Source organism: Hevea brasiliensis, chromosome 8 (assembly GCF_030052815.1).
Source record: "Hevea brasiliensis isolate MT/VB/25A 57/8 chromosome 8, ASM3005281v1, whole genome shotgun sequence".
NCBI classification, from domain to species: Eukaryota; Viridiplantae; Streptophyta; class Magnoliopsida; order Malpighiales; family Euphorbiaceae; genus Hevea; species Hevea brasiliensis.
The window spans coordinates 3,022,016-3,038,552 of NC_079500.1; the positions used below are offsets into that span (position 1 = coordinate 3,022,016).

General features: G+C 35.0%; 1 protein-coding gene across 1 annotated transcript; it reads left to right on the forward strand.

Moving 5' to 3' along the window:
- The first annotated feature begins 14,745 nt into the window (after positions 1-14,745).
- Positions 14,746-16,326, forward strand: LOC131182453 (NAC transcription factor 32-like). Its single transcript, XM_058152005.1, has 3 exons — positions 14,746-15,068; positions 15,246-15,529; positions 15,617-16,326. The coding sequence occupies exons 1-3, from the start codon at positions 14,810-14,812 to the stop codon at positions 16,151-16,153; spliced, it is 1,080 nt and encodes a 359-aa protein (XP_058007988.1). The 5' UTR covers positions 14,746-14,809; the 3' UTR covers positions 16,154-16,326.
- Positions 16,327-16,537: the final 211 nt, after the last annotated feature.

A 16,537-nucleotide genomic window follows, 5' to 3' on the forward strand; every position in this document is an offset into this window, starting at 1 on the left:
ATTCATTTGGTCATAACTCTCTCTATACTAGTCCAAATGACCTAAAATTTCACCCATGGAAAGTTTAGACATAGGGCTACACTTTTCATGAAAACTACTTAACCCAGTTTTGCCTTTAATAAATTCAAATTGTTAGCACAAGTTGGGCCACTGAAACTGCCAACCCAGAAAATGTCCCAAAATACTATTCCTTTGGTATTTTGACCATAACTTGAGCTCTATAACCCCAAACTCAGTGATTCAAAATCTGAAATTCAAGTTTAAACATAGAGAAGCAATTGTTATGAAGGAATTGTGACTAAATAGACATCCCAACCTAGTCAAATTCCTAGATAAAGATAACACATCAACATGAACCTAAAGAAAGGTTCATGGGAAAAATGCTATATATGATAATTAAAATACTCATAAGGAAAATTAAATATTAAAAATGATATGAATATGTAAATTGGGAATAATGTCCTATTAATATGAAATTAATGGTACTAATGAACAGTGCTAGAAAATAGTAACAGTGAATAGTGCTAAATTAATTAAAAATGTTTAATTGCCCATAGTATACCTAGACTTATTTATTTAGTTTGGATAAATTGGTATACCAATTAGGGACTACAGATAGCAGCACTGTCCACCGAGAAAATCATGAACTGACAAAATATGTCTGGTATGATTGTTCCACAGGCTATATGCCTACTTACTGGCCATTGTGCCTACTTTATTTACGGCTTTACAAGCTCCGACAATGGTCTCGTGCCCGACACCGCCTCGTGCTGCAGGATGTATGTGGTAGACATATGGCTGTCTAACCCGTATACTCCTGTGTATCCAGCTTTTATAATTTGTTATAGGTTTCTTGGGCATTGATAATAATTAATTAATATTGAATATACAATAAGTAAACAGGAAAGATCCCAATAATTTTAATTGTTTCCAAAGTGTAATAAAAAAATGTAAAAGACCCAGAATTTATGAATTGTAAATATTAATTCAATTGTTTAATTATTGTTATTATAAATTATGCACCACTAAGCATTATGCTTAGTGCGTTGGTTTTCCATCGCGTAGGTACTGAAGATCAACAGCCGCCACAGTAGTATTCGGACAGAGTTCCGACCAGATCTGCCACCGATCACACACCGACTCTTTTATATTTTGGTAGGGCCCATGTATAGACTAGTATTTTGGTTCATTATGTTTAGGCATGATATAATTACTAGTTTATGATGTATTTCATTTTGGACTTAAAATGAAAACTTACAATTTATTATCTATGAATTTTCATATGAACGCAATAGATGACACTTCATTTTGAAATCTCATAAATAGTTGTGAATGATATGATAAAAGAGAATATGATATGGAAATATGTGAGATGACTATGAATATGTTAATAGGTGATAATGGAACCCGCCAGATACTAATAAAATAGAGAAGGATCTGTCCGGGTCTCCACAGAAATAAGATATAAAAAAAAAAATTTCTACACATAAATTACCTGATTTGAATGACATTAAAATTTACAATAGACATGACAAGACAAGATAGGGTGCTCCAGCACCGAATGTGACACTTCTTGCTCGGCTATACAATAGACGGGTAAGGGGCGTCACATTTAGTGGTATCAGAGCAGAGGTTTAGGCGGTCCTAGACTTAGATAGATAGAAAGAAATAGTTACATCACATGCATGGGCCATTAGATAGAGTGGAGGTGACACTAATGCAGATCTGTTCTTTGTCTATTTTATAGGATAGATGACATCTGATACTTCAGAGCACGGACCTCCAAGACCGGTTGAGGAGGAAGTAGAGAGTCACGCACCTGCACCTGCATTTAATCAGGGGCGCAGTAGCAGTAGAGCAGAACCATCGTTGGGTACTTTAGTAAGGACACAACAGGCCTTCTTAGAGCTAATGACTCAATTGCTTCGTTAGGTCACTGGAGCTATGCCACCACCTCCCCAGCTAGTATATAGGACCCCAGTAGAGAGAGTTAGAAATAATGAGTAGTTTAGGAGAGACAGCAGGTAAGAGAGGGTCCAGACTGCCACCCAAATAAGAATCGCTATAGAGAGCAAGAGACCCAGGGGGTCTCAGGGTTAGATTTAGAGCAGAGAACAGAGGCAGAGGTTCCGATTTGCCCCGAGGAGAGGAGGTCAGATGAGTGTATCAATTGACAATTCTGTGGGTCCTATAGCACGGAGATCAATCCCGATGCCAGTTTGTACACATTGTAGGAAGAACCACAGAGGAAAGTGTAGATTACTAACGGGTGGATGTTTCAGATGTGGGTCCATAAAGCATTTTTTTTTTGAGAGATTGCCCATGGAGGAGTGCTTCCACAGCTCCACCACAGACTCAGATGTCTGCCCCGACAGTACAGAGGGGTAGAAGATCGATGAGACCAGAGGTAGCTGGTACATCACAGAGGGCTTCTGAGACTACAGAACGACCTTAGGCTGGAGTAGCACCCCGTGTGTACGCTATGGCTAGAGAGGAGCCAAATCTGGTAGACATTATCAGAGGTACATTTCCTAATTATAATACCTTTAAGTATTCCCTAATTATATTCACCCCTATATATACATTGTATCTCTTATTAAAAAGAGGATACCGAGAGATGGGTTAGAAGATGACATGCTTGTCACTAACCCTTTGAACCATAAGGTTATGGTAGATTATCAACTGAAAAGGATCGTATCAAAGATAATAGATGCAAATGAGAAGGAGGTTGTATATGAGATGAAAGAAGATGAGTACAGAACTGGTTGAAAAAAAAAAAAAAGAGTTAGCCTATTGGGATTATACCGTGGTGACTACACAATGCTCTTGATGTTTCTGCTGTAAGCTGCAGATTACAGTACTAACTTGGGACTACTGTGTAGAGCTACGTATTTCCAATAGTAAATCGAGATAAGGATAAGATTGTAGAACTAGGATTAATAAGACAGACTAAAGAAAAAGTAAAGTATTATAACACAAAAAGGAGAAAAGACAAGGAGATAGCAGTCCCTCGATTATTTACACTATGTAAATTTCAAGGACGAAATTTTATTTAGAGGGGAAGAATTGTAACGCCCTCACCATAAGTAGTCCGTACATTTTACTGTTCCGACAACTAATGTTTGTTCGGACAGTTAAAATGTCTGGAACTACACCTAGACTATAGTGAGGAGGCATAAATTGAAGAAAAAAAAATGTTAAGAAAATATAGGAAAAATGTAGAGAAAAAAAAATTAAGTTTAGAGAATTTATAATTAGTTGAAATGTTTGGGTGTTTGATTGTATAGTGTTTGTGTAAATTTGAAACTTTGAAAACTAGGGTTTGTGTAAAATGTTAAAATTGATCTATTGGGATGAGATTGTTGCTTACAAAAGTGTATTGCATGCAAATTGAAGTAAGGAAGTTGGAGGAGATTGAGTTTTGGAAGTGTTAATTTTCTGCAGGTTGTGTTTGTTGAGGGCAGTGTACATTTTAGGCCATAAATAAAATTGTGTGACCCCAATTGGTATGAGGCCAATTGGAGGTGAAACTAGACCCAAAATAGCCCATTTTCTATGAAGAAACCATGCCCAAATTCTATCCAAAACTTGAGCTAAATACTGCCCAAATTCGGATTTCCCTGCAACCCAACCCAGAAAATGACCAAATAAATAGTACGTGTTCATTTGGTCATAACTCTCTCTATACTGGTCCAAATGACCTAAAATTTTACCCATGGAAAGTTTAGACATAGGGCTACACTTTTCATGAAGACCACTTAACCCAGTTTTGCCTTTAACAAATTCAAATTGTTAGCACAATTTGGGTCACTGAAACTGCCAACCCAGAAAATGACCAAATGAACAGTACGTGTTCATTTGGTCATAACTCTCTCTATACTGGTCCAAATGACCTAAACTTTTACCCATGGAAATTTTAGACATAGGGCTACACTTTTCATGAAGACCACTTAACCCAGTTTTGCCTTTAACAAATTCAAATTGTTAGCACAATTTGGGTCATTGAAACTGCTAACCCAGAAAATGACCAAATGAATAGTACGTGTTCATTTGGTCATAACTCTCTCTATACTGGTCCAAATGACCTAAAATTTTACCCATGGAAAGTTTAGACATAGATCTACACTTTTCATGAAGACCACTTAACCCAGTTTTTTCTTTAACCAATTCAAATTGTTAGCACAAGTTGGGTCACTGAAACTGCCAACCCAGAAAATGACCAAATGAACAGTACATATTCATTTGGTCATAACTCTCTCTATACTAGTCCAAATGACCTAAAATTTCACCCATGGAAAGTTTAGACATAGGGCTACACTTTTCATGAAGACTACTTAACCCAGTTTTGCCTTTAACGAATTCAAATTGTTAGCACAAGTTGGGCCACTGAAACTGCCAACCCAGAAAATGTCCCAAAATACTATTCCTTTGGTATTTTGACCATAACTTGAGTTCTATAACCCCAAACTCAGTGATTCAAAATCTGAAATTCAAGTTTAAACATAGAGAAGCAATTGTTATGAAGGAATTGTGACTAAATAGACATCCCAACCTAGTCAAATTCCTAGATAAAGATAACACATCAACATGAACCTAAAGAAAGGTTCATGGGAAAAATGCTATATATGATAATTAAAATACTCATAAGGAAAATTAAATATTAAAAATGATATGAATATGTAAATTGGGAATAATGTCCTATTAATATGAAATTAATGGTACTAATGAACAGTGCTAGAAAATAGTAACTGTAACACCCTAGGCAAATCCCACATCGACAAAACACGGGAGACATGCTGGGTTCATAAGTTGATAGTTCGTAACCCCTATTGACGCGTTTTAAAACCGTGAGAGCTTCGGCCCAGAGCGGACAATATCACTAGTCGGTCGGGCCATTACATTTGTGGTATCAGAGCCGCTCCGCGTGCAATCTTGAACGATGGTGGGGCAAACCTCAGCGAGGACGCTGAGTCCCATAAGGGGGGTGGATTGTAACACCTTAGGCAAATCCCACATCGACAAAACACGGGAGAGATGCTGGATTTATAAGTTGATGGTTCCTAACCCCCTATTGACGCGTTTTAAAACCGTGAGGGCTTCGGCCCAGAGCGGACAATATCACTAGTGGGCCGGGCCATTACATTCAAATGTAATGGCCTGACCCACTAGTGATATTGTCGGCTCTGATACCACTAATGTAATGGCCCGGCCCACTAGTGATATTGTCCGCTCTGAGCCGAAGCCCTCACGGTTTTAAAACGCGTCACTAGTGGTTACGAATCACCAACTTATAAACCCAGCATCTCTCCCGTGTTTTTTCAATGTGGGATTTGCCTAGGGTGTTACAATTCTTCCCCTCTAAATAAAATTTCGTCCTCGAAATTTACACAGTGTAATTAATCGAGGGACCGCTATCTCCTTGTCTTTTCACCTTTTTGTGTTATAATACTTTACTTTTTTTTTTAGTCTGTCTTATTAATCCTTATTCTACAATCTTATCCTTATCTCAATTTACTATTGAAAATACGTAGCTCTACACAATAGTCCCATGTCGGTACTGTAATATGCAGCTTACAGCACAAACATCAAGAGCATTGCATAGTCACCACGGTATAATCCCAATAGGCTAACTCTTTTTTTTTTTTTTCAATCAGTTTTGTACTCATCTTCTTTCATCTCATATACAGCCTCCTTCTCATTTCCATCTATTATCTTTAACACGATCCTTTTTGGTTGATAATCTACAATCACCTGGTGACCTAAAGGGTTGGTGACAAGTATGTCATCTTCTGACCCATCTATCTGTATCCTCTTTCAACAGGAGGTACAATGCATGTATAGGGGTGAACATAGTTAGGGTCCATCAATACATACTTAAAGGTATTATAATTCGGAAATGTACCTCTGATAACATCTACCGGATTTGGCTCCTCTCGAGCCATAGCATACACGCGGGATGCTACTTTAGCCTCGGGGAACTATAGTCTCAGAAGCTCTCTGTGATGTACCAGCTATCTCTGGTCTCATCGGTCTTCTACCCCTCTGTACTGTCGGGGCAAACCTCTAAGTCTGTGGTGGAGCTGTGGGAGCACCCCTCTGTGGGCAATCTCTTAAAAAATGCTCTATGGACCCACATCTGAAACATCCACCCATTAGCAATCTACACTTTTCTCTGTGGTTCTTCCCACAATGTGTACAAACTGGCATTGGGGTTGATCTTCATGCTATAAGACCCGTAAAATTGCCAACTGATACAACCGTCTGACCTCCTCTTCTCGGGGCAAATCGGAACCTCTGCCTCTATTCTCTGCTCTGAATCTGACCCTGATACCCCCTGGGTCTCTTGCTCTCTATAGCAGCTGCATTGGACTAGCTAGGTCCAGACCCTCTCTTGCGCTGCCTGTCCCTCCTTAACTGCTCATCATTTCTAACTCTCTCTATTGGGGCCCTATATACTGGCTAGGGAGGTGGTGGCATAGCTCTGGTGACCTGACAGAGCAATTGAGTTATTTGCTCTAGGAAGGCCTACTGTGTCCTTAATAAAGTACCCAACGATGGTTCTGCTTTACTGCTACTGCACCCATGACTAGATGTAGGTGCAGGTGCAGGTGCGTAACTCTCTACCTCTTCCTCTATCGGTTTTGGAGACCCGTGCTCTGACGGATCGGACGCCATCGATCCTATGAAACAGACAAAGAACAGATCTGCATTAATGTCACCTCGACTCTATCTAAAGGCCCATGCATGTGATGCAACTATTTCTTTCTATCTATCTAGGTCTAGGACCGCCTAAACCTTTGCTCTGATACCACAAATGTAATGGCCCGGCCCACTAGTGATATTGTCCGCTCTGATACCACAAATGTAATGGCTCAGCCCACTAGTGATATTGTCCGCTCTGAGCCGAAGCTCTCACGGTTTTAAAACGCGTCACTATGAGTTACGAACCACCAATTTATAAACCCAGCATCTCTCCCGTGTTTTTTCGATGTGGGATTTGCCTAGGGTGTTACAATCCACCCCCCTTATGGGACTCAGCGTCCTCGCTCAGGTTTGCCCCACCATCGTTCAAGGTTGCACGCGGAGCGGCTCTGATACCACAAATGTAATGGCCCGGCCCACTAGTGATATTGTCCTCTCTGGGCCGAAGCCCTCACAGTTTTAAAACGCGTCAATAGGGGGTTAGGAACCATCAACTTATAAATCCAGCATCTCTCCCGTGTTTTGTCGATGTGGGATTTGCCTAGGGTGTTACAGTAACAGTGAATAGTGCTAAATTAATTAAAAATGTTTAATTGCCCATAGTATACCTAGACTTTTTTATTTAGTTTGGATAAATTGGTATACCAATTAGGGACTACAAATAGCGATCGCCACCGAGAAAATCATGAACCGACAATATATGTCCGTATGATTGTTCTACAAAGCTATATGCCTACTTACGGGCCATTGTGCCTACCTTATTTCTGGCTTTACAAGCCTGACAGCGGGTCTCGTGCCCGACAGCTGGCCTCGTGCCTGACAGATGTATACAGGGTAGACATATGACTGTCTAACCCGTATACTCCCATGTATCCAGCTTTTATAATTTGTTATAGGTTTCTTGGGCATTGATAATAATTAATTAATACTGAATATATAATAAGTAAACAGGAAAGATCCCAATAATTTTAATTGTTTCCAAAGTGTAATAAAAAAATGTAAAAGACCCAGAATTTATGAATTGTAAATATTAATTCAATTATTTAATTATTGTTATTATAAATTATGCACCACTAAGCGTTATGCTTAGTGCGTTGGTTTTCCATCGCGTAGGTACTGAAGATCAGCAGCCGCCACAGTAGTATTCGGACAGAGTTCCGACCAGATCTGCCACCGATCAGCGTCACCTGACCAGTCTTTTATATTTTGGTAGGGCCCATGTATAGACTAGTATTTTGGTTCATTATGTTTAGGCATGATATAATTACTAGTTTATGATGTATTTCATTTTGGACTTAAAATGAAAACTTATAATTTATTATCTATGAATTTCCATATGAACGCAATAGATGACACTTCATTTTGAAATCTCATAAATAGTTGTGAATGATATGATAAAAGAGAATATGATATGGAAATATGTGAGATGACTATGAATATGTTAATAGGTGATAATGGAACCCGCCAGATACTAATAAAACAGAGGAGGATCTGTCCGGGTCTCCACAGAAATAAGATATAAAAAAAAAAATTTCTACACATAAATTACCTGATTTGAATGACATTAAAATTTATAATAGACATGACAAGACAAGATAGGGTGCTCCAGCACCGAATGTGACACTTCTTGCTCGGCTATACAATAGACGGGTAAGGGGCGTCACAGATACCCTATAGTTATGCATCGTTATCAATTGAAGGCATTTTTTCTAACGCCTTTTTAAATATGCTGATGTGGCATAAAAAATAATATTATAATATTTTTAAATAATTTTTAATTATTAAAATTATAAAAATAAAAAGTAAAAATAGATTCCATTTCAATAACTTCACGCAAGCTTAACTGCCCATAATCCAAATGACGCGTTGCGAATCTCCATTTCCATTCAATCCCTAGTACTCTAAAATCTGAGAAGTTTGCTTAGTCATTTCCAGATGGGGCCTTCCAAATTTCTGAACAATTGGTAGTGGTTGCCATTACCCAATATACTTCCTCAGTGATTGTGAATCAAGATGGAAGAAATGGAGCCATGGAAAAATGATTGAAGCAATGATGGAAAGAATGGAGTTGTGAACTAAATAGTGTTCTGTCTCTCCTAATTTCAAATGACAAAAAGGTAAGAAGGGATAAGTTTGAGGTTTTAAATGAGCTCTTCTACACCATAGCTATTGCAGTCACTGAAATTCGATGAAGGGGTGGGTTATATGTAGCACAAAATATAAAGAAACTGAATGTGGTGTTGTGTGTGTGTGTGTGCATAAAGAGAGAGAGAGAGAGAGAGAGAGAGAGAGAGAGAGAGAGAGAGAGAGAGAGAGAGAAGGGGGGGGGGGGGGTGGAAGCAAAATATATAGAGCAAATCCTCTATTTTTTTATGAGAAAAGCATGATAGAACGTAATGATTATGTGACATAACACTGTGAACCACACAAGATCAAATGTTCATCTATATGAGAGAGGCAACCATCCATGCTAGTCATATCACATCCTGCTAATGTGCATGGGCCATGCACATTGGGGAGGAAAGGAAAGTCCAATGCATCTCCAAGTTCATTCGGATCAGGTGGTTGACCTGACATGTCTAACTCCACCTGTTGTATTGAGATTGAGCAAAATTGTAGCTGTAGAGAGGTGCCCACATAATCCTCAATAATAACAACCGTGTGATGAGAAGAATCTAAAGTGGTTGTAGCGCATGTTTCTTTCTTATTTTGCTTTTGTTTTTTCTACAAGCTTTTATTTTGAAAATGTTACAACTATGCGAAACATTTCACCTATGTATTATTGTTATAAAATAAAAAAATATATATATACACATACTCATCGTGTAATAGGGCCGTCAAGTTGCTCTCTCTTAATCACCACACCGATGTCAGGTCAAGAATGGGATAAACAAGGTCAATTGGAGGATCAAGGCCACCAAGATTCTAAAGCATTATAAACCAAACCCAAAGCAAACTCTTTATTTTTCGCATAGCAAACCTGTAGGAAGAACATTTACATCGAAGAAAAGCTCATATGCCACTTTTGGGCTTAGGACGACAATGAATGATAATTAAAAATATTTGTTTTAAAATTTTATTTTAAGTGGGACTATTTTTATTTTTATAATTAAAATAATATTATAATATTGGTTTTTAATGCTAGGTCATCACATTTTAACGATGTTAGTTAAAATGCCTTCATTTGATAATTGCACATAATTACAGGGTATCACTTTGTCACAAACTAAAATTCAGACTCTGAAGTGAAAATACGCATAACCACAGGGTACTTTTTTGTAATTTCTCCTATAAAATAACCCTATTGCATTACTATATGAATACATGAGTTAGGTAGCGTTGGAGTTATATAATATGTATAATTTTACATAAAAAAAAAATAAATGAGGAAGCCGAAGTCCAACTTTATATTGAATTATTAGCAAAGCTTTCGGTATGAAAGGGTATATAATATTAACGGTTCACTTTCACATGTTCGGTGGTCACATTATTTTTATTTAGAAATATTAATATTATTCTAAAAAAATAATATTAATAATTAAAAAGAATCAAAGGTGGTATAAAAGGAAAAGAAATTAAAAACAAAATTATATGTGTATGCTATATAAAATTATAGGCATATAAAATAAATATGTGTTAACATATTATAACTTATTTAATGATAATAGCTAGCATCAAGAGGATAATCATTTAATAATTTGTAATTTATATATAAATAATTGAATAATTAATAACTTAATTATAATTTAAAATAATTGAATAATTAATTAATAGAAAAAAAAATTTAATGAAATTAATTAACTATATTTTATATATAAATTATCATTTGAGATATCACATAGCAAGTTCTTTTTTTAAAATACCATATAACAAGCTATTAGAAGAGTTTAACTTATATATATATATATATATAATTACCTATGCTAATACACGTGGTTACTGATAATTTTAATAAATAAATAATTTTAATTTTATATATTTTTCTTTTAATTTAATATATGAAAATAAAATAATATCTCAAATTTTCTTATCAATTATTTTATATTTTATTTTTATTATTTATATATGGACTAAACTTTTAATTTCTCAAAATTTTTAATAAGATTTCATAATATAAATAATAACAATATAATAACATAATAAAAATATTGATTAAAAATAGGGAAACAATTGAAATTGATTCAGTTATATAGTTATTTTCATCATTTTATTTTAAATATCAAAATTTTATTATATTTTCTGCATATAATAAGGAAATATAATATAATTAAATATTTTCTTTATTTATTAATATTAATATTATTTTTAAAAATAATATTATTAATCCTTATTAAAGAATAGAGAAAATTTAACGAAATTAAACATATTATGTTTTATAAATAAATTTATTATAATTTCATAATTTTATTGACAATATCAGGAAAACTTTATGTGCGCTATATATACATATGAATATTAAATAAAAAATATTTTTATTTTATTTTTTTTATTAAAAAAATAATATAATAATTTTTAGATAATAAATTTAATAAAAATTTTGAGTTTTGATAGTTAATTATAAAAAAAATAACATTTAAAAGAAAAATAAAAAAATAAATTTAGTATAAAAATAATAATTTTACGTGTCAACTCCTATCAACTACTCTTTTACATATAGAGAGAGAGAGGAATATCGGACTAAATGGGTCCCATCAGAGCGTGGTCTCTATGAAATATAAATTATGGAATCATATTCCTTTTTTAATATTCATATATAAAAACCATATTGCATTATAATAATAGCATATGATTAATGAGTTGAAAGTGATGTATGGTTGGCCAAGTTTGGTGGTGATATAGTATTTCATTGTTTAATCCGAAGAATAATTTTATTCTCTATATTATTCAAGAATATTGATCGGAAAATAAATGGGAACAGACGACAGCTAAGCATTTGGTAAAAAAATCAGCAAGTTGGAACTTAGAATAAATGCATGATCTAATGTTTTCGAACATGGCAATCAATATGCAAATGCTTTGTCCTTTCATGGAAAGAAGGTTAGCAATCTATATGTAAATGCTTTGTCTTTTCATGGATGCGCGGACCTCACATTTCTTTCAATGGGTTGGAAGTCTTTGTGGAGAATTCATCCCTCTTGATGGCGTAACCCTAGCAACATCAAGATTTGATTACGCAAGAGTGCTGATTTTGACAGATTCTACTGAGTTTATTAACAAAATCATTCAGGTGGATATTGATCATGTCAAATTCAATATCAGAGCCACCGAAGAACCATGCCATGAGTTGTTCTCACCTCCAATCTCCAACAACGAACGACGATTGTCCCTGTCAGAAAGTTCGGATGCTGACGTGGACTCCGAAAACAACCCTATTGGTGCATCTGGCAAGCGCAATGAGAATGTGAGTGCAAGTGGGTTATACCTTTCTGAAGACAACTACATCGATCATGAAAATTCATCTGCAACGCATGATAAGCAACATCAATTATTGAACCAACACCATAGCCGCCTCTCCCTTAACGATTCTTCGGCAACTCTTGCCATCCAAACAGATGGGGACGAGTTGGGAACCCCAAAGAACATCGAGCTCCACAAATCTTAAATCGAAGCATCGTCAGAATTTGAAATACAGATAACAGAATCTTGTTCTCCAATGCATAAGCATAATTTGAATTCTGATTATCTGCACGCTGCTCCTGTCTTTGAGGACCCCTTAGCACCTTTAATCAACACAGCAAACGGTAAATGACAGTTGCCAATCTTCCTTTATTAACTCAGAGCTTCTAGAAATTGGTAAGCCTCCCTGCACCCATTATTTCCTCTCCAACTGTTATCAATACTCCGGGCCAAATCAACAACACCAGCCAGCCAAACCATTTAGCTCTGGTTCCTTATATAGCTACTAGCCCAGCCCAGCTCCCACTCCCTGCGAATCACTTATTTCAGATCTCCCCAAAGCTTAATGGTGGCGGAAAAATGAAAAAAGGATCAAAAACAGGAAGAATTGTGAAGCCAGCAAATAGTGACATCCATCGCATGAATTCTCGCCCCAAGAGAAAAATATTCCAATGAATATTCCTTAGACATAGCAGATGAAGCTTGGCAAGCTGTCAACATGGGAAAGCAGTTGGGTATGTCTTTTTCTCATTCAGATGAACCCGTAGCAAGATACTTTATGGATTAATGACCTTTTGCAACACTCCAGCCGTTGATTCCTCTCCTTTATTATAACCTTCTCCTTTTCTGCTTATGGTTTCAATCACCTTGTAGTGATCCGTTTCAATCCACCCAACAGTTTCTCTTTCAATTTAGCAGGATCATCTGAAACTTTTCCTTCAATGGTGGGGTATTGTTTTTCGCTTCCCGAAGGATTTTGCATCAATATTTCTTTAATGGATGGCTCTAGTTAGTGGAAAATGCAAGAAGAATTTTAGCTGTCCTTTTTTGCAATGTCATGTTCCTTGTGGCTCCAAAGAAATAATGCCTGTCTAATGGAAGCTGAATGCATTAAACTGCAAGTGAAGAGTAAAACTCAGAGACATATATACAAGGTTGGCTGAACACTGTTGATTTCCACACTTTGCTCTTTTATTCTGCTGAGATTTAAACTTTGATGTTAAAGTGGGGTCTTATGGCTGGCTTTGTAATCTTGGGGATTCAATCAATTCTTAGAAATTGCCCACATGAATCAGAGTTTTGATCTCTGCTTGCTTCCTGTTGCTTTCTTTTGCTGTCTTGAGAGTTGATTGGTATTCTGGAATTTTAGTCCTGTTATTGCTATGTTGTTAGCACAAACAGGGATGCTCCATTTTGTATTTTGTAGCTCTCTAGTGAGTTTTAGTTGGCGTGGATTAAACTTTGAGAAGTGGCCATTGTAAAGAGTTGCAACGCTCTGATAAACATTAGCCCATTAGTTACATGAGATGAGGATTGCAACAACAAAATGAGATGCTATCTTGATAATCTTATCACAAATCACTCGTATTATAGGGTTTCACTCCTATCCAAGTCTATTGGATGATTTTGCTTTGTATTCAATGGTTTCTTGTTTCTTCTAAATATTTTGCTATTTGTGTAACATGTATATACCGACTAAATTAATTAATTTCTAAGATTAGTTTATTAGATAAATAAATAAAAAAAATTCATACCTATATTATTATTATTATTATTATTATTATTATTATTTTAAATTACAATAAAAAAACTTAATTGGGTAGAAGTTTAGTCAAAGTTAGACTAAAAATGTAAATTTATTTAAATTCTAAAATTAATTTTTTAAAATAATTTAAAATTAATTTAAAAATAAAAATTTAAAATAAATTGATTTTTATCAACGGTTAAATGTAGTCTTTTATTTTCCATAATGCTAAATTATCATAATATATAATTATTTGAAATATAAAATAAAATGAAAGATAGTAATAGATAATGTTTAAATGATAATTTTATTTAAAAAAAAATATTTAGAATTTAAAAGATATAACGTTTGAAATTTGAAATACAAAATAAAATGAAAGATAGAAATAGATAATGATTAATTGATAATTTTATTTTAAAAAAATATTTAGAATTTAAAAGATATAACATTTGAAATTTAATTTTTAATAAATTATATATATATATTCAAAATTTTTGACATATATAATTCATAAATATCCATATCCATATCATAAGGTGTGATGATATAATTTATAAATATAATAATCTTAAATTTTATTTTAATTATTTTTTTCTGGTTATAATTAATACTATTAAATAATACTTAACTAAATAATTTTATCTTTAAATATATAATTATTAAAATTTGAAATATAAAATAAAATGGAAGATAGTATAGGGATAATATTTAAATAATCTTAGAAGTTTGATTGGTTTATCAGATATTAAAAAAACTTGTGTCCCACACTTATCTAGTTTCAAACTTGGTTTCTAATAAGAATAGATAAATATTAAGTCTTGAAAATCTATCTTTTAGGGTTATTTTAATTTTTATTAGAAGTCTATTCATATAAAAGAGAGAAAGTTGAGGGAGAGAGAATTTCAATACTTTTACGTTAGCTTGCATCAGTCTTCTCGGGAAAAAATTCCTCGCAAGAGTCCAATTATGGAGGTGACACAGCCGCAGTCCAATGCTTCTGTTACCGCTACTCGTCAACCTCGAACAGACCCCATCAATGACAACAACAGAAAGAACTTCATTGATATTGATTATTTTAATTCTTTTCCACCCGGGTATAGGTTTCGCCCTTTGGACGGAGAGCTTGTCGTTCATTACTTGAAAAAAAAGATAGCCAATCAACCCTTGCCTCCAAACAAGATCATGGAGGTTAAACTTTATGAGTACAATCCCGAGAAGCTTGCAGGTTCTTTGATCTTTAACATAACCTATTTCCATGCTTATGCATATATTTACGCGATGATTTTGTTTTTGCAATGCTATAATTTTTTTTCTTCTTTTCCACTATGATTTTGTTTTGCAATGTTATGATTAAATCTATGTTTTGTCGATGGATTTACCTTTTCCTTGTTTTGATGAACAGAGGAGTATTGGCAATGTGGGGAGACAGAATGGTACTTTTTTACACCAAGGGACAAGAGATATCCAAATGGAAGTAGACCAAAACGAGATGCCGGTGGTGGATACTGGAAGGCAACTGGAGGGGATAAAGCTGTTAAATATAAGGGTGCTGTGGTTGGATATAGGAAGGCACTTGTTTTCTACATGGGAAAGCCTCCAAATGGTACAAAGACTAACTGGATTATGCATGAATATAGGGTCAGTGATGCCCCTCCAAGAATCAAAACAAGTGCCGATGATATGAGGGTAATTAAATAAATATTTAAATTTCTTGTTTGTTGTTCATTAATTTTTCTTTTGTTTGATTAATTCTCTATTCTTTTTCTGTGGCAGTTGGATAATGTGGTTTTATGCAAGATATATAAGAGGGATGCGAAAGACAATTTGAGAAGTCGACTTTCAAATGAGGAACAATCTGCAGAGTTAGATGATCAAACTGCTGATGTTGTTAGGGATGTTGACAAAAATAGCGATCCTCCAGCCTACACAAACGCCCTTAATGACAATAAGCAAATTGTTTCAATCCCAATCCAAGAGAATCCAAGTGCATTTTATGAAGATCCTCCTTATGTTCCAATCAACGATCATGATCATCACCAAGCAATGTTAGAAGCTGCCAATTATCAACGAGCAATGTTTGCAGCTGCCAACTATGGATCTTATCGAACTTATGCTACTGGTATGGCACCACCAATGCCTGAACCTGTTCAGATACATCCCACAGAGGACATCCAGATACATCCCACAGAGGACATCCAGATACAACCCACAGAGGACATCGTATCTAAATATCTGAATGAGAATTCTTGTGAGTTCGAGCTATCACTATCACCGGATGATTGGGATATTATTTCCAATTGTCTACTATAGTTAGTAATTAGTTATATACAGTGATTGACCATCATCTGATTTGAAATTATTTAGTCATTTGGTGATCAACTTATGTATAGGATGATGATAACTGGTTAGTTAGCAGGGAACATCCAGTTTTGTAAATTGAATTTGCTAGAATCAATGGAAAAACAATAACCAATGTCCATTTACTTCAATAAATGGAGGATAGCGATTGCAGAAGCTGCTCCAAAAAGGGTGCATGCAATTATACCTTCAAATGCAAGAGTGCTTGCCAAACGCAGATTTCGCCTCATACAAGGAACGTCTGTGTCCAAACCAATCAAGAACAAAAAAATGACTCGAAAATTGAATGTCAGAAGTTGATAGTATTCTATAGAAGAAGACCGGATAAAGAATTCC